We start from the raw sequence: 19650 nt of genomic DNA on the forward strand, positions 1-19650 counted from the left end.
GTACGGTGCGAAAGAAGTCCAGCGTACGTGGCCTCCAGCCTGCGCTTTCCTAGTGTTTGTTTGTGTTTGTCATCAGAGCACGTCTCTGGACGTGAGCGAGGTGGGCAAGGGGCTCAAGGTGCAGACGGAGAAGCCTCACCTGGTGAGCCTCGGCGGAGGGCGATGGAGCGTGGCAGTTACCCTGCTGCCCCTGGACCAAGGTGAGCAGCGTCAACAACAACAACAACAATGATTATAACAAGTGGCAACACGCGACAATAGTGACGACGGCAAGGAAGAACAACAACAACAACAACAACAACTAATGGCAACACACAACAACAATGAACAATAAACAGCAACACAACAACAACATTCACGACAACAATGAACAACAACAAACAACAACACGCGACAACAATGATCACGACAACGAACAACAAACTAATGACAACACAACAACAATGAACAACAACAATTTACAACACACGACAACAATGACTATGACAACGAAGAACAGAAACAAACGACAACACAACAACAACAACAAACAGCGCGAGGTCTCCATGAATATGTGAATATGTTACTAGTTTTACAATCTATGTAAGCGAGGTCGTATTAAGTAGTTGCCCACTGAACGAGGCATGGCCCTGGTGCGGTGATGGGCGTTGAATTCTTCACTGAATATTTTCCGGGTCAGCGTGCGCGACTATCGGCCACAGCGAGAGTAAGAGCCACACTCCATGTGGCGTGCAGAAGCAAGTGGACTTATCGGAATGTGTTTCGCCGTCTGTACGGGGATCGAGCGTTGCCCCCTCGCATAAGGCAGTGTGGGTTTTCGGTTTCCTCCCCACGTGCACAATAGCTCTCATCAATTCGCTGAAAGCACCTTGACACGCTGTTTGTTCTCCATCGTAAGGCCCCGCGGGACACTGCCGACCCTCTTTGGTGGCATTCACGGAAGTAATAAATGCGTCGTTAACCCTCCAGCACCCTAGATTGTCAATTAGTAAGGGTTGTCACGTAAACACAACGCGCCAATTAGTGCAACTACTTCTGCCCATCGCTGTGTTGGAGAGTAAATCCACAACATTCACAATTTGAGTAGAACGACGCTTCGCTGGTAACTACATCCAACATCATCGACCGATTTTTCCAGTGCTGTCAGGTGGCGGCGGGTTCACGACGACACGTTTATACTTACGCGATCTAACCCAAACAACCTTTATTAGGAATACTATTGGGGCGCGAAAGCCCTACGCGAGAAACAGCTGTATAGCTCAGTGGGGCCTCACCTGGTGAAATACATTTTAAACAAAAATCCTTCAGTAATTAGTTTAAATTTCGATTTAAAGCTTTCGTGACTGCAGGGATTCATCTTCTTGGTTCTTTCGGTAAAGTCACGTAGAAGGGAAATAATAAAATAATAAAAATTAAACATAATAAGATACAATTCTCACGACATTTCGGCCACAACGCAAGCAGCCGTCCTCAGTTGAAGAACAGGGCTATCGGAAAGACAGCATCTGAATGAGACGCTGTCTTTCCGACAGACCTGTTCATCTGAATGAGACGCTGTCTTTCCGACAGCCCTGTTCTTCCCTGTTCTTCACCTGAGGACGGCTGCTTGCGTTGTGGCCGAAACGTCGTGAGAATTGTACTTTATTATGTTTAATTTTTATTATTTTATCATTTCCCTTCTACGTGACTTTACCGAAAGAACCAAGATGATTATTTGGTTGACTCAAAATAGGATGATCTCACCCACCCCCACCACACCCCACTGGACACCCTGGTAAACCCTGCTCCCGTTGCTTGTCTCCGTGTCTGGAGATCTTTTTGGCCACGCCTGCAACGTGATAGTTTTTATCCGAGTTTCAAGTGGCTGTTTCTGTATGATGGGAGAAACAGCTTGGCGGATGGTGCAGTCATAGAGTATCCGTTCATCATGAGGGCCCGATGTACATGTCTTAATTCACTGGCCAGGTGGTGTTGGTCACAAATGCCATGAGCTCTGCGGTATAGTCTTTTGATGAGAGAATTATTTTGAGACGGGTGGTGGTGGAAATCAGGTTTCAAGTAGGAATCTGTGTGGGTGGCTTTCCTGTAGACAGAATGTCCCAAAGATCCATCAGGTCTCCTCTCAAACAGAATATCTAAGAATGGTAGTTTGCCATCTTTTTCCACTTCCATGTTTGTCTCCGTGTGTGCCTGGTGGCGTCAGCCCGCACCACGTTCGGCCGGCCGGGCGGTCAGCCCGCCGTCGACGTCGCTCTGCACGGCCGCGGGGTGGCGGCCGACCACTGCCACATCGAGAACAGCGCCGGCAGCACCTTCACGCTGCACCCACAGGGGAACGCCTGCTCCGTGGACGGGCAGGACATCTCCAAGCCCACCGTGCTGTCCCAGGGTGAGTGCGCGATGACACCCCCCCACTCACCCAATGTGACCCATGTAAAGGTCATTAGCAAACACAAAATATATACAGCACACACAGCACACGCACGCACACATCAATCAATGCATTGTTAAACGTTTGTAGTCACTTGCCAAGGCTTGGTTTACTTGGCACAATCATCAAAATGTACACGCAATATATTCGCATGAAACATTATCGAGCGAGCGCCACTGGCCTCACAAACATCGCATCTGCGCTGCGATGCCCCCAACGTGGTTTAACGCACCGCTTATGCATGAATGATCAAACAGGCCGAACGTTCAGTGCGATAAAGCGACACACTTTCTCCCTAAAAAGCCACTTGACCGCCCTTTGAGCGCAAGCTATATTTACGACGCGTACCAGACAGGAAAATGAAGGGGGGGGGGGGGAGGAATAAAAAGGCCACACTTGTTCGCGTGCCCTGGGATGAAAGGGTCGTTTTGAGATGTACATCTCTAAGCACGGGGATGACGTCTCGGCCTCAAAGAAGAAGTAATTCACTACTGCCCCGCCGGATCCCGGGTCCGTGACCCGTGCCGCCGCTGGTCGTGGGACGAGACGAGATGCATCTTCTTGGTTCTTTCGGTAAAGTCACGTAGAAGGGAAATAATAAAATAAAAAAAATAAAACATCATAAAATACAATTCTCACGACGTCTCGGCCACAACGCAAGCAGCCGTCCTCAGGTGAAGAACAGGTCTGTCGGAAAGACAGCGTCTGAATGAACACCACCAAGCTTGGCAGCGTATATTTAAGCTGGGTTAGGGGAGGAGGGGCGCCTTGACAAAGGAATTTGCAACCCAGCTTAAATATACGCTGCCAAGCTTGGTGGTGTTCATTCAGACGCTGTCTTTCCGACAGACCTGTTCTTCACCTGAGGACGGCTGCTTGCGTTGTGGCCGAAACGTCGTGAGAATTGTATTTTATGATGTTTTATTTTTATTATTTCATTATTTCCCTTCTACGTGATGACTTTACCGAAAGAACCAAGAAGATTAATCCCTGCAGTCACGAAAGCTTTAAATCGAGACGAGATGCGTCAACTCGCGCCGCCACGCGTCCGCGACCCTGATCCGTGGCTTTTAAAGTTTATTTTCCACCTCTGTGACGCTGCACCGCATGTGCGTTGAACTTCTTTCGCGCCGTACGCAGCCAGCCGTGCTAATCGGAGGTGCTGGATAACACCCTCTGGAAGGTGATATCATAGAACTACTTTTTAGATACATTTATCGACACGGTGAGGTGGGGGTGCGGGGGGAAGCTGCACTCTCCCGCGCGTTTCGCTGCCTCGCTGTCGATGTTCATGGCATGGCAATGCGAACCGAAAAATAAAAAAAACTTTTTTTTCTAGATTTGAAGCTTTCGTGACTGCAAGGATTCATACTCTTAGTTTTTTCGGTAAAGTCACGTAGGTAGAAAATGAAATTAAAATTATTTTATTTTTATTAATTTAAATTTAAATTTTTACCTACGTGACTTTACCAAAAAAACTAAGAGTATTTTTTTTTAAGATCCACTCAATTTAGTAAAATGTTTCTTACATTGCACACGGGGTTATGGGGACCTACTTTCTCTACTGCCATCTCCTCGGGCTCCCCTCAGCAGGCACGGGAATTTCACAAGCCTGCGTGACCCGTCAGCCTCTCCCCTGCGGGGAAAAATGCGGACCTCTGGTTGGCGCGCGCTAACACGCCCGGCCGCGAAGATTTTGGAGAAATGCAACGACGCCGTTGGCGATGTCTGACAAAAAAATAATGTGCGCCCACGAGACGCTTTACGGCCGAGTAAATTGAGTGAATCCCAGAATTTATTGCTGCAGCGTGGATTTTAATTGCATAGTTAGTGTGCACCATAGGCCAGCTTAGGTCACGGCCAAAAAACAAAAGCGGGCTATGAGAGTTTCGCAGTTTTTTCCCAATATCAAACGCGTCGTATATGCAAGGCTTTATAATCGGTGGGTGGTGTCTGTCTGGACCGGAGCAGGTGCTGTTGATCAGTGGTCTACCAACCAGTGCCGGAATCTCTTAGTAGCCAAAGTAGCTACTACATATGTAGGAGCTACTACGACATATGTAGCTACTTTTGTAGTAGCTACATATGTAGTAGTAGCTACGACTACATATGTAGCTACTTTTTGCTACTAGTAGTGGCTACGGGCCCCGCACTAAATGCTTTCAAGCTAGCAATCAGGTGAGACTGTGTTGATCTCACCTGGTGACGGTTGCTTGTGTTGCGATTGAAACGTCGTGATCTATTATTTTCTACCCACGTGACTTTACCGAAATAACCAAAGAGTATCGATTTAAAGCTTTCGTGACTGCAGGGATTCATCTTCTTGGTTCTTTCGGTAAAGTCACGTAGAAAGGAAATAATAAAATAATAAAAATAAAACATAATAATATAATAATATTTGTAATTATTATTATTTCCATTCTACGTGACTTTACCGAAAGAACCAAGAAGAACCAAAGAGTACACAACAAATTCCTCGTCATCACCCCACCCACCACCACCCCGCGTCTCCACCACTCCATCCCGGGAAGCCCTCTGACCGCCGGCCACTGACTGCGTTGGGCAACGCTGCGACGCGCGCAAGCCTTGCCGCCCGTTGCCAATGGGCGGACGGACGGCTGCCCGCGAGACAAAGGGGCCCCTTTGAGAGTGGCCACGTGGGCACGAAGCCCCGGGACGGACCGCGGTGAACCGGCCACGGGACTCGCGCGGAAGAGAGCCGCCAACCCGTCTCGCTCGCGCGACCTCTGGCACTGAATTGAAATGCGTTCGTCGGCGATGGAGCGAGTGGGTGTTGCGGTGATGGGTGGCGGAGAGCGGTGGTGCAGCAGTTAGCGCGCTACGCTGGGCTACGAACCCAGCGACCCGAGTTGGATTGCCTGCTCACGGCCAACACCGGTGACGATTATCTGAACCGGTCCTGGGCCTCTCCCTAGGTCGACTCAGCCTCAAATGAGTACATGGTGCGGTGTGTAAACATCGCCACTAGGGGAGGCAAAGGCGGTCGGGCGTGGTGCTGGCCACCCACCCCCTCGTGTGCCGTGCCGGTCTTCATAAGTGCTCGCTGACAGCACTTGCCCCTACAGTCTGTTAAGGCTATACGGGGGATCTTTGCCTTTTTTGGTGTGGGGTATGAGCGGTTAGCACCAGTGACGGTTTTATCTGAGTCGGTCGTTGGGCCTCCGCTAGGTCGACTCAGCCTCAAATGAGTGCCCGGTGCGATGTGTTAAACAATCGACGCTGGGGAAGACAAAGGCGGCCGGGCGTGGTTGCTGGCCACCCCCACCTCGTGTGCCGTGAGCGTCTCTCGCTGACAGCTCTTGCCCCAATAGTCTGTTCCAGGCTACGGGCGTGCTGGGGGAGGCTGTGTGCGTGAAGGCTGCACGATTTGACGACCACATTCTCCGTAGTAAACGCGCACCCTCGTTCCGTCTCACCTCCCCCCACCGCCGCCTGCTCGCCTCTCTCTCTCTCCACGTTAACACAATTTTCTTGACGTTCTGGCAACGTTGTTTTTTCTCAACGACAAAAAAAACCCAGATTCGATTTTGTGATTTAAATAAGAGTACAGTACATTTATTCATTCCCTTCACCTCTGTCCTTGGGTTTGTTTGGCTGCAGACATTTGCACGATCTGAATGCCACTGTTTGCTGTGTACATTCAAATTGGTAATTGTGGTCGCTGTTAAACTGTTGTCAGCATTGCATTATTATAATGGGCAGCCACGCTAGGGCCCCGAGTGATCATCGCTCCATCTCCACAGTGACCGTGCCTCTTGGACTTTCCCCCCACTGGTCTGCCTTGCCACTCGCATCACCGCAGGCTATACAGCAGCGCCCACAAATGTCCGTCTCTCTCTCTCTCTCCTAATGCGTCGTTTCGCATATGCGTCGATGCTTCGATGCTTCGCGACTCGATGTGCGTCTCCCAAAGTCACCCAAGCGCGCGTTCCTTTCTCGTGATCCGTCGCTTCGCCACCACCGCCGCAGCCACCACCCACCACCACCCACCACCCACCGCCACCGCCACCCACCACCACCACCCACCGCCACCGCCACCACCCACCGCCACCACCACCCACCGCCACCACCACCATCACCACCCACCACCACCACCCCACCCACCACCACCCCACCCACCACCACCACCACCCCACCCACCGCCACCGCCACCCACCGCCACCACCACCATCATCACCACCCATCACCACCCACCATCACCACCACCACCACCACTACCCACCACCCACCACCACCATCACCCACTACCACCACCGCCACTACCCACCACCCACCACCACCCACCACCACCATCACCCACCGCCACCACCATCACCCACCACCACCGCCACCACCCACCACCACCTACCCCGTAAACCGCTTCGATTTTTTTACGTTATCCTCGACGTAAACCGAGGTATTGCTGTGTGTGCCTATGTTATGCTTACAACGAATGCATTGGTTTAGATAGATATATATATGCTAATGTATGTGTTCCATTCATAATTTATTTTTGTGACAGGTCACCCAATGGTCTGGCCTAATTTGCATCCTTAATTAGGGCAGACATTTTACCACGTAAATGCAAAAATCGAATATGAATCATATTGGCTGCGCAAATTCTACGTGTTAACTTATGTATGACTACATATGTGTGTGTGTATATGTATCTTGTGTCTGGTATGTGTTTATGAATGAATGTGTGTGTGTGTGTTTTGAAACAATCATTAACGCGTGGATTTTATCTCGGCAATAATGCAATGATGTAATCTCGTGCGTGCAGCGGCGTGTGTGTCGGGTAATACGTGGTGTGATGTAGTGGTAATTCAACAATGTACCGTCAGTTATCACTCCAGCTCAGGATTAAGGTCTTCCCATGGCGTGCCAGGGGCTATTTGACCATACTTCACCACAATAATCAGTGAAGATGCGAACCTCACTCGGCTCAGATCTCACTCGCCGCTGATGTGCAGTGGTGCTGCCAATATCAGATACAGTATTCTTTCTTAACACAGAGACACATTCTAGATTTGAAGCTTTCGTGACTGCAAGGATTCATATTCTGAGGTTTTTTCGGTAAAGTCACGTAGGTAAAAAATGTAAATTAATAAAAGTAAAATAAAATAAAAATCACGACGTTTCGGAGGCAACACAAGCTTCCGTCTTCAGGTGGACCCGTCACAGCACGATAGCTGCATCAAGTATCAAGTGAGATACAGCTATCGTGCTGTGACGGTTCCACCTGAAGACGGAAGCTTGTGTTGCCTCCGAAACGTCGTGATTTTTATTTTATTTTTGTTTTACTTTTATTAATTTAATTTTTTTACCTACGTGACTTTTTCCGAAAAAACCTAAGAATACAGACACACATTGCCAGTTGACTTTTAAATGCTATGCATTGAAGCAGAAACTATCCATATGTAAACAAAGATCACCTGCTCAGCCTTTAGCTTGTGAGAGCCAGTGACTGTTACGAAGCACACATTAAGGCCAGCACTGAGTCCAGTACCGCTCTCATTGCTGATAGACTCACACACCACACCGGCTACTCATTCAAGGCTGAGTCGAGCTAGAGGTGGCCCAAACCGGGCTCACGCAGCACGTCTCCCACCGATGTTATCCAACGCCGATCGGCGCAGGCTTGCGGCGCAATTACACAAGCTACTGTTGCACACCCACCCACCCCAATCCGCACACACACACTGCGCGTTCGCTAAAAGCCAGTGGGTATCAACGTTGACATTATTGCAAGGCGCACGAATCTGGGAGTATATGCGCGTCTGGCGGGGCCATTGTACATCAGTGAATAGGGTAACAGTCTCCACCCCCACCACTCCTCCTCCTCCTCTCTCGCTCACTGCTCCGGCAACATGAGCCAACCCCCGTCGCCGTCACCCCCACCACCGCCGCCGCCGCTGCCACATACTTTCCACGCAGACTCATTCTGCGAGATTCTTTTTTCTGCCACCAAAGATGTGAGCCAGACAAAGAGTGGCGCGCGGTCTCTCTCTGCCTCTCTCTCTCCCTTATCGCTCTCCCTCTCTCTCGTCTCTGTGCCTGGCCCTGCCTGCCGCCAATGTGCTGCGTGGCTCATTCAGAAAGCGGCGTCTTTCGTCTAGGTTTTTTTTTGGAGGGGTCGGGGGGGTGATCTGGGGTATTTCTCTGGACCGGTCCGCTTACCGACGCAACACCAACCTAGCCAACAATCCTTCTTCCCCCGTCTCTCCGCGGATTTCATCAACGCTTGCCCAGCGGGAGACGTGTGGGGTTGAACACTGCCCCCCCCCGCCCCCCCTGGACTCAGCTCACCTCTGAAGGGGAGGAAAACAACAACTCCAACCTCAACCCCGGACCGGCCCGCTCATCCACCACCTCCACCCCCAACCATCCTCCAACCCCAACCACCTCCTCCTGGAAGCATTTCCACTGCATCTCCGCCCGTCGTGACGTCTCGGGGTCTCCGAAGACGCGGAAGACGCTCCGGGGAAGGGAATCAAGCGAAACAAAGAATGCGTTCTCGTTGCATCAACGGCGGCGCTGAGACCCCCGCGGGGACAACCCAGAACGTGATTCGGTTCTCCCGAGGTGCTGTTTGATTTTGTTCGCCCTACCGAGGGGTGGGAGGAAGTAGGAAGAGAAGAACGAGACAAGAGTTTCCAGTCGCCGATCGATTTTGGCGTGCGGGCTTCCGTGCAGGTAAGCGCTCCCGCTCTCACTCACCCCCTCTCTTTCTTACTCACTCTCACTCAGTCACTCTCACTACCTCTCTGTTTTTTTTACGATCAGAGGATACAAGAAGATGCTCGGTGTAGTCGGCACTTTGCTTCGTTCATCATTTCGTTGTTTTAGTTTTTTTTTCAATGCTTTTTTAAACGAAAGATTTCACGAAAGATTTCTACCTCCCTCTCTCTCTCTCACCCGCTCACTCTCTCTCTCTCACTACCTCTCTCACGACCTCTCCCCGCCGTGTTGCCCGTTTGTTTTACCGGTGGCAATTGGGAAGCGACACGTCGTCACTGCCGCGCGGATTTGTTCCGGCAGACGGAAGGGCGGGCGGGTTGATTTCCACCAGAACCGCCCGCCACCAACTCACTCCACCCCCTGGCACCGTGACCCAAGTCCACGCGCTGCAACGTGGCCAAGAGGCCTCGTGATTTATAAAGTGACAGCGTAGATCGGCGGGCAATGCGCCCCCCGTCACGCGTCGTCCGTCCGTCTCGTCTGTCTCCTGTGCAGGATGAAGCTAGTGCGGGGCCTGTAGCAATATGTTATAAAGGGGCCCTAAATAAAAAAAACACGTAAATATTAAAACACAAATGTTTTACTTGCATAGTAAAGTAATTGTATTTTTTTCATTTGCCAGATAATACGACAAATCGCTAACCTTAAACCCCCGGTCGTTCGTAAAAGTTGAAGGCGGTATAGTACTGTAGTAATAGAGCAAGTGCAGAATCACTGAAGCGGAATTGATAGCTTGAAAGCATTTAGCGCGGGGCCCTTGAAAGTGCGGGGCCCGTAGCATATGTAGCTACTTTTGCTCCTAGGTTAATCCGGCACTGTCTGTCTCCACGCGATAAATTAAAGTATCCCTTCCAACGCAACCCTGAGCGCGCACACGCGGCCCTGTGGAAGCGAATTAGTCGAGGAGCTTTTTGATATCGGTGCATGAGAAAAAAACCCATCCGGAGCCGGTTTTTCGACACGCAGCGGTCTCTCCATCTTCACTGAAATCGATGCTGGTGATAACTGCCAGATGCCATCGGCTAAAGGGCCCTCTCTCTCTCTCTTTAAGACGTCGCTCCTCGTTCGATGCGGAATGATGACATCGACCTGTACATATTATTTGTTTATATTACTGCAACGGTCAAATCTTTTTTAAATTAACATTTCGATCATTATTTCAATGATGCGGCGGCCTCTCTCCGTGCAGCAGATCGGCCTCTGCGATGGGATGTCCAGCTGGGACGGGTGGGGAGGTGTCGTGAGAGTGAAATTTGGGTGGAATTTTTCCTCCAGTGGAGGAGGCGTTAATGAACGCAAGCTGCGGGGTGAAATGAGGTTCCCTTCCTCCCCCGCCACCCCGCGATTTAAATAATAATAATGTAACATCCGTGATGCAGCTGTTGTCACTCGCGAAATTTGTATTCTCTCATCTGTCACTCCCTCGGCCTACATCGTGTTGATGTTGGCTACGTAAGCACGGTTAGCTACGTGCAGCGTGCTCGTCGGGGCCCACATCATCGCGGTGATCTCTCTCCACCACCGCTCGGTCCCTCTCTGCGGCCTTCAACTGAAGACGGCTTCCATCCTCGGTCCAGCGTTTTGACCTTTTACGTCCGTCCACTTCGCGCCGCCCTTTCCTCTTTGATCTTCCCCGAGGCACCTCTGGCCGTCGCCTCCGTCGCCCTCCGCTCCTGCCGCAGAACGATCCCTGGGCCTTTTTGATCTTCCGCAAAAAACCGCATTCGCCGCACAAACCACGGCAGCGGATGCGGGCGGATGCCCGATGCACAAAATTTTAAGTAAAAACTCCGGCGGTGTGCGACTGCTGCGGTCATCCAGAAGAGAGACCGTAACGCCGTTTCAATTTCAATTTCATTTATTTGGTATAGCCCTGTGAGCCATGTGGCTCTTGACTCGGGTGCAACCGCAACAAACAAAAACACGAACAAAGAACATCTTAAAGTCACTACGCGCAACAGAAAAATCCAGAAAAAACCCGCAAAGTAACGACGCAACGGCCCCGATCCACAAACACGAAGGAGACATCGCGACGATGATGCACTCCGCTCACTCCTGACGCCGGCTGTCTGCTGGCTTGACCACGTGAACGTGAAATTGTAGTTCGTCGCTCTGCATCTACCATCAGCAGCCCCGCGGAGGAACGACCGCCGCGGTCACCATTTATCGCCGGGTTGATTTGGCGGCTTCATTTCGCCAGATCTTTGTCAGAAGAGAGGCAGCCTGCAAGCCCTTGGTCGTTTAACCCCCGCCTACAACCCCAGCAAGGCCTACGCGTGAGATGATCAGACCACGCCGTACACACGTTAGACTTCTTTCGCACCGTACGTGGCCAACCGTGCTAATCGGAGGTGCGGTGTTGGCCGCGTAGCGAACGTTTTGGCGGACGTTTTCTTTTTTGCCGTACGAGCATCGGACCCGTTGTGCGCCAGTATTCTCGCTCACGTGACACAACCCCGCTCTCTCTCTAATAGAGGGGGGTCGCTTCTTCTCCTCTGCTGCCCTCGTCCAATGGAGCTCCCGTTCCCCCAGCCGTCCATGCTGCCGACTCCATGCAACCCCTGTTGGGAGTCCACTCCACTTCGACCGTGACGGGAGTGCCTTGTTTGAAAACCCGTTCTCACGTTGCGCGACAGCCCCCCGGTTATACTCTTAATTCTTTCGGTAAAGTCACGTGGGTAAAAAATGAAATCAAAATTAATAAAAAAAACAATAAAATCGCTTATTAATTTCATTTTTTTACCTACGTGACTTTTACCGAAAGAACTAAGAGTATGAATCCTTGCAGTCACGAAATGCTTCAAATCTAGAAGCCACCGGTTAGCCATTGCTGGATGAAGGCCTTCGTCGGCCACGAGGGTTAAATTAACCATCCTTCACCGTGCCGGTCGGTGAAGGGGGAGCCGAGAACGCAGTTGTATTTCGCTCGCCGCCGACGTTAAGAATCCGTGAGCGAGAATTGACCCCGGGTCGGGCCGTGGTTCATCGTGCAGTGCAGCGCTAACCCAGTCCACCGCCGCTCACCACTGTTGCATTGCAGATGCCCTGTTCATCCAACTGTAATCGATTTGAAACGCGCGTGCGGTCACGGGGGAGTTACTGCAGTCGGCTCGAGGAGTCGGGGCTTTTTCTTCGCTAGAAGGCCAGTTAAAACAACAACAACAACGGATTGTTATTGTTTTGGGAGGCAGGGTGACGCGGTGGTGGCACCCGTGCCCCACGATAATAAGGGCATGTGTTCGATTCCCGACTCGGGTGACTTTCTGTGCGGAGTTTGTATGTTCTCTCGCTGGTCTGCAGAGTGTGAGTGCAGTTTGTATGATCGCCCTCTGTTCTGCAGAGTGTGAGTGAGTGGAGTTTGTTTGTTCTCACTCTGTTCTGCAGAGTGAGTGGAGTTTGTATGATCTCCCCCTGTTCTACAGGCTGAGTGAGTGAAGTTTGTATGTTCTGCCTCTGTTCTGCAGAGTGTGAGTGAGTGGAGTTTGTATGATCTTCCCCTGTTCTGCAGAGTGAGTAAGTGAGTGGAGTTTGTATGTTTTCCCTCTGTTCTGCAGAATGAGTGGAGTTTGTATGATCTCACCCAGTTCTACGGACTGAGTGAGTGAAGCTGGTATGTTCTCCCACTGTTCTGCAGAGTGAGTGAGTGAGTGGAGTTTGTATGTTCTCCCTCTGTTCTGCAGAGTGAGTGGAGTTTGTATGATCTCCCCCTGTTCTACAGACTGAGTGAGTGAAGTTTGTATGTTCTCCCACTGTTCTGCAGAGTGAGTGAGTGAGTGGAGTTTGTATGTTGGATATGTAACGGTCCTGGGCCTCCCTGAGGCTCGACGCAGTCATTTTGTGAAATGTTCCTCAGTTCAGTTGGCTTTCATTAGAGTTTAATTTCATACGCCAGCTCTTTGGCACTCACTCTCTCCTCACCAGTGAAATAGCTCTTCTAACCCTGAACCTCCAACATGAACAAATTACTGTTCTTATGGGAGTTCAAATAATAATGGGGGGGGGGACAAATGTTGCACCGGCAGTAGGAACATTTATTCAAATTAAGAACGAAAACGCGAAACTATTTTTATTTTAACAGGCAAGGCCCTACTGAGCTGTGTAGATTTTATCAGAAGGAACCAAGCCATCGAAAATGATAGCCCAACGAAGTGGCTTATCATCGTGTGGAAATGTACAGCTTGCCAAATACTCTGAACGCGTGATGTTGATTGGAAATGAGGAGGGGAAAAAACCGGAGGACCCGGAGCAAAAATCCACGCGACCACCACGGTGAGAGAGAGAGAGACACCGTGATGATGATGATGAGATAGAGACACGCAAACTCCAAATATACAGCAGCAGGCGTCAGGGTCGGGATTGAACCCACGACTTACTGCATACCAGGCGAGGTAGTCAACATCTCCTCGCCACCGTGATGATGATGAGAGAGAGAGAAACACGCAAACTCCAAATATACAGCAGCAGGCGTCAGGGTCGGGATTGAACCCACGACTTACTGCATACCAGGCGAGGTAGTTAACATCTCCTCGCCACCGTGATGATGATGAGAGAGAGAGAGACACGCAAACTCCAAATATACAGCAGCAGGCGTCAGGGTCGGGATTGAACCCACGACTTACTGCATACCAGGCGAGGTAGTTAACATCTCCTCGCCACCGTGATGATGATGAGAGAGAGAGAGACACGCAAACTCCAAATATACAGCAGCAGGCGTCAGGGTCGGTTTTGAACCCACGACTTACTGCATACCAGGCGAGGTAGTCAACATCTCATAGCCACCGTGATGATAATGAGAGAGACACCGCAAACGCCAAATATACAGCAGGCGTCAGAGTCGGTTTTGAACCCACGACTTACTGCATACCATGAGAGGTAGTTAACATCTCATAGCCACCGTGATGATGATGAGAGAGAGAGACACGCAAACTCCAAATATACAGCAGTAGGCGTCAGGGTCTGGATTGAACCCACGACTTACTGCATACCAGGCGAGGTAGTTAACATCTCATAGCCACCGTGATGATAATGAGAGAGACACCGCAAATTCAAAATATACAGCAGGCGTCAGGGTCGGTTTTGAACCCACGACTTACTGCATACCAGGCGAGGTAGTTAACACCTCCTAGCCACCGTGGCACCCTCGTGGGCGTGGGAGGGTTGTTGGGGGGGGGTGGAGGGAGGGCGGCTACAAATATTTACCCAATGTCTCTTCCTGCTTGTGTCGGCAACATCGTTTACTCCGCCAGGAATCATGAGCCATCTGGCCAGCTGGGCCAGACCCGGTTGCGCTGGGATTGCTTGAAATTGTTTAAAACGTTGTACATCCACTTGTACACAGAATCAACCTGGCCACAATACACCAGTCAGTCACAGAGCCAGGCCCAGACGCATTTGTATCGCTCTTGCTCGGGCTAAAACTGGGATTTGGCCCAAGAAAGGATGACACGGAACGGCTGGAGACAAACAGCGCTGTCGCTCACAAGCGAGGAGGTTTAATTGCATTGAGGGAGGGGTGGGGGGGTGCCACACGAACAATGTTTGCTGACGCTGCTTCCTAAAAGGGAAGGAATCGGGGAAGAAACGTCCTTTTGAGTGTGTTTGCCGCGTGTCTTGTGTCTGTGTGTGTCACCGTGTGTGTGTGTGTCTCTGTGTGTGGGGAGCGGTCGTGTAGCGGTTAGCGCGCTGCGCTACGAACTTGGCGACCCGGGTTCGATTCCCGCTAACGGCAAACACCAGTGACGATTATCTGAACCGGTCCTGGGCCTCCCCTAGGTCGACTCAGCATCAAATGAGTACCTGGTGCGGTGTGTAAACATCGCCGCTAGGGAGACAAAGGCGGTCGGGCGTGGTGCTGGTCACCCACCCCCTCATGTACCGTTCCGACCTTCATAGGTGCTCGCTAACAGCACTTGCACCTACAGTCTATTAAGGCTATACGGGGGATCTTTGTCTTTGTCTCTCTGTGCTACGAACCTGGCCACCAGGGTTCGATTCCCACTCAAGGCCACCAACACCAGCGACGATTATCCGAACCGGTTCTGGGCCTCCCCTAGGTCGACTCAGCCTCAAATGACTAATTGGTGCAGTGGTGTGTAAACATCGCCACGAGGGAGACAAAGGCGGTCGGGCGTTTTGCTGACCCCCCCCCCCCCCTAGGTGCTGCTCACGAAACAGCACTTGACCCAACAATCCGTGAAGGCTACACCGGGGGAAGGGGGGTATTTGTCTTTGTGCGCCCTCGTGGTGCCTTGCCCGTGCGTGTGCAATAGCCCAGTTCACTGCGAGGTGCTCACTAAACAACACTTGCCTCCGACCAGTCAATGAAGCCCCTTTGTCTCTCTGTGTGTGTGTGCAACCTATTAAGCTCTGCTTGGAGGGATGGCGTGGTCAGTACAGTGCCCATTCATTGTCTTGGCCTCTCTGCTACCGATCATTATCATGACAAAGACAAAGATCCCCCGTGTAGCCTCAACAGACTGTAGGGGCAAGTGCCGTTAGAAAGCACCTACGAAGGCCGGAACGGCACACGAGGGGGTGGGTGGCCAGCAACCACGCCCGACCGCCTTTGTCTCCCGAGTGGCGATGTTTACACACCGCAGCAGGGGGTACTCATTTGAGGCTGAGTCGACCTAGGGGAGGCCCAGGACCGGGTCAGATAATCGTCACCGGTGTTGGCCGTGAGCGGGATTCGAACTCGGGTCGTCGGGTTCATAGCTACGACCACCACCACCAGCACAGCGTAACGCCACCTTGGATTGGTTAATGCAGTGAGTGCATTTATCGGCTGCACCACTGCCACTCCCTTCTGCGCTGATTAAAAGCAGGCCCGCGCGGGGAACCCGTTGGTGCTTTGTGGATCAAATGGAACGCGCTCAGAAGCTTCCAAGTGAAAGCATCAGAAAGGCCCTCGTGGGTATCTCAGTGGTGCACTGTGCACGCACGCCTCACCGTGTGCGTACGGCGGATTTATTTTTCTATACATTTATGGTAAAAAAAATTGTCAGTAAATTATCAAATATGTGAGAGGGGAAAAAAAGAAATCGAACTTACACATCGTCTGTGTTTTTTTTGCATTCTGACCAAAAGTGTTGTGGTTAATGCAGACATGATTCCTTGTAAAAGGTTTCAGTTTGGTGTTTTAACATCTTAACACAGCTGTTTTGTTGCCAGAAAAAAGGGGAAAAACTATTCTCATCGTCTGTATTTCTTCATTTTTTTTTTACGTGAACTGTGAGGGCGATTTTTTTTGTTTTGACTCCGGTACATGTTGAGACGAGTGCAGACCCAAAGCCCCAAACACAGCAACCCAGTGGATACGTTGGCAACGTCACGCCAACGTTGGCCAACGTTGCACCCGGGCTAGGCGCAACGTTTACAGGCCATCAGCGTAATCGATGAGAGTGAACGCGACTCTTGAACCGAGCCAGGCCACAAAGAGCTGGGGGGACGAGGGGACGCATTGGAGGGAATTCCAAAGTGGGGCAAGTTGGAGGGGTCGACTTACAAAAGGCAAAGGTCCCCCGTGTAGCTGCTTGACAGGAGTGTTGGGGCAAGTGCTGTTCACAAACAGCACCTTAGAAGGCCGCCACGGCACACGAGGGGGGTTGGGTGGCCAGCAACCACGCCCGGCCGCCTTTGTCTCACCCGGTACCGCACCGGGTACTCAATTTTGAGGCTGAGTCGACCTAGGGCAGGCCCATCGACCGGTTCAGATCATCGTCACCGGTGTTGACCGTGAGCAGGGAATCGAACCCGGGTCGCCCGAACGCCACACGGGGGTGGGGTGGCCAGCACCACGACACGCACCCACCGGCGGTGCCATCTCTACGTGATCCGTCAACCCCTGTCTCAGGGCTGCGTCGGTTCGCTATGCACCAGGGAGCGCCGCTCGCTCGCCCCGCGTCTGTAAGTCATTAGCGATGAGAGACGCTTTCCATGACTGGCACGAAGAGAGATGGGGGAGGGAAAGGGGAGGGAGTGGGGAATGGGAGGGGGAGAGAGGACAGTGAGACTCGACAATTTTACAGGGTGCGCCAGATGTCTTGTGACACCCCCCCCCACCCATTTAATTATCTAAAACCTTATGGTTTTTTTGAGTAAGGTTTATTTCCAACATAACTTAATATGCAAAGGGAAAAAACGATTTGGGGGTAAATTATAACTGAGGGGGCACAAGACATCTGGACCACCCTGAATATTGACCCAAATCGTTGCAAGATTCCTTTTTCCAGCGGTGTTACAAGTTGTCAGTCCCACGGTATTGCATCTTAACACTTCAGGCACTTTGAAGATGTGGGTAGTGTGAGCAGTCATTGCTACAATCGTGATGTGGCTTTTTTTGTTTGCTTGGGCATGTCGGGACATTGAACTAAAAACGATGAAAGTATTTCAACTTTTTTCTTTTTAAGGCCCCACTGATCTATGTAGCTCTTTTTCAGAAGCGACCTGGCCACAAATGATAGCTCAACGAAGTGCCTTGTCATCATGCGGAAATTGATAGCAGCCAAATACTCTAAACGCGTCACGTTGATTCTAAATGTGGAGGGGGGGGAAAAAACCGTAGGACCTGGTGAAAAAATCCACGCGACCACGGGGAGAGAGAGACACCGCAAATTCCAAATATACAGCAACCAGGCGTCAAAGGGTCGGGATCGAACCCACGACCTCCTGCACACCAGGCGAGGGAGATGACATCTCCTAGCCACCTCGTTGACCAATTGGGGGACGTGATTCAAGCACCCTTGGGCATTCCAGGACGTCGTCGACGCTTGGGGTGACGACGCTGGACTCGGATTTGCGTCCGCATCAACCCATTTAATGACTCCGTAAATCAGCCGTTGGTTTATAAACAGAATATTTACGTGTGTCTACCTTCCAAGGCCGTAGCCATGGAGTCAACATTGGGGGCCACCAAATCTTCCAGGGTGTCTGGTGGTCCCCCCCCCAGAAAAAAAAAATTCGCTAACACATGGGATGGACTTTTTATTTTATTTTTTACAATAATGTCTAATCGTGTGTTGTATTACATTGCTCTGTGTTTTCTTCAATGTAGATTTCTGTTTTTTCTGTTTTACCTTTTCTTGTTTCATTGTTTGTAATGGCAGAGATTAGGGATTAATAAAGTACAACCATAATCACAATAATATAAACAGAAATCTATTTTATAGCAATATATTGGGGGGGGGGGGGCATTTTGAGCGTATTTGAATATTTGGGGGGATATGTGCCCCCCCCCAATATGTATTATAATTACGGCCTTGCTCCCTTCACACGGGTACCAACTGCGTTCCGTTGTTATTCGTGTTGACGGACGGTCCTCCATAACGGGGAGGATGACTCTGAACTTCGGACCACGTGGGTTGCCCCACATCTGTAGATGTTTCCAAGCAAAAAAACAGACCACACGTGGTCGCCACGTTCCTCTTTCATACGGCGCAGCGGTGAAGTTGAGCAACGTAATTACCAGCGAAGCCTCGTACGCAAAAAATTGCAAATGTTGTGGATTCACTCTTCAACACACCGGTGGGCTGAAGTAGTGAACTATTTTGTCTTTTGTCAACGTGACACGTTTTTTTACTGATTGGCCGTGTCAGGTGGTGGAGGGTTACGACACATTTATAAATAACGCGATCTAACCCCAAAACATTTATTATGAACTCTCTGTCTGCGTGGATATCGCAGTGAGGGAAGAGCTATTGCGCTGGGCTCAGCGTTGGCTCGGTGGATTGCCGGTGAATTGCCCGCAAATCGACGGCCCGGGGCACCGTTAGATGCAAATGTTGTCATTGACGTCCCACCTGACGACGGGGACGAGCGCAGCAAGCGGCTGACGTTTTGGGCAATGGTCCTTTTTCAGCGCGTAGAGAGGGTGGAGATTAACCTACTCTCTTTTAAAAATGAAACGTTATTTCACTCTTCCTTTTAAGATTTGTCTCTCAGCAGTGACGACACTCGGGAGACAAAGGCGGTCGGGCGTGGTGTTGGCCACGCACCAATTCGTGTGCAGTTCCCGGCCTTCATAGGTGCTCGCTAACAGCACTTGCCCCAACAGTGTGTTGAGGCTATACGGGGAATCGTTGTTCTTTGTGTGTGCTCGCTAACAGCGCTTGCCCCAACAGTCCTGTTAAAGCTATACGGGGGTGGAGGAGGGGATCTTTGTTCTTAGTCAAGACACACAGACGGAGGTGGTGGTGGTGCATGCAGCACGTTGGCTGTGGGTCTGTGGGCAGGGTGATGTTTGTCTCTCCGAGGCTCTGTGTCTCCTCTGTCCTCAGCCTGGTTGATGGTCGCACGCGTTTCCCTCCGGAGCAAGCTGCTGCTCGAGTGTGAACCGAAATACGTACAATTTAGAATTGATGGAAACCGAATATGAGAGTGGCGATGCTGATGAGGTTCTTGGAATCCCATTGATGAGGATGATGATGATGGTAACAGCGAGCCGAAACATTCTCACGGTAACGATTACGACGACAAGAAAA

The 19650-nt window shown here is 50.9% G+C and overlaps 1 protein-coding gene across 1 annotated transcript in view; it reads left to right on the plus strand.

Moving 5' to 3' along the window:
• LOC144728584 (pleckstrin homology-like domain family B member 1) overlaps positions 1–19650 on the plus strand; it is a 121338-nt gene that overhangs the window by 32041 nt on the left and 69647 nt on the right. Inside the window, 2 exon segments of the mRNA XM_078608114.1 lie at positions 77–200; positions 2204–2389. Of these exon segments, the coding sequence (XP_078464240.1) occupies positions 77–200; positions 2204–2389 (310 nt within the window).

The sequence above is a fragment of the Lampetra planeri genome, chromosome 29 (assembly GCF_965212315.1).
Source record: "Lampetra planeri chromosome 29, kcLamPlan1.2.h2, whole genome shotgun sequence".
NCBI lineage: Eukaryota > Metazoa > Chordata > Hyperoartia > Petromyzontiformes > Petromyzontidae > Lampetra > Lampetra planeri.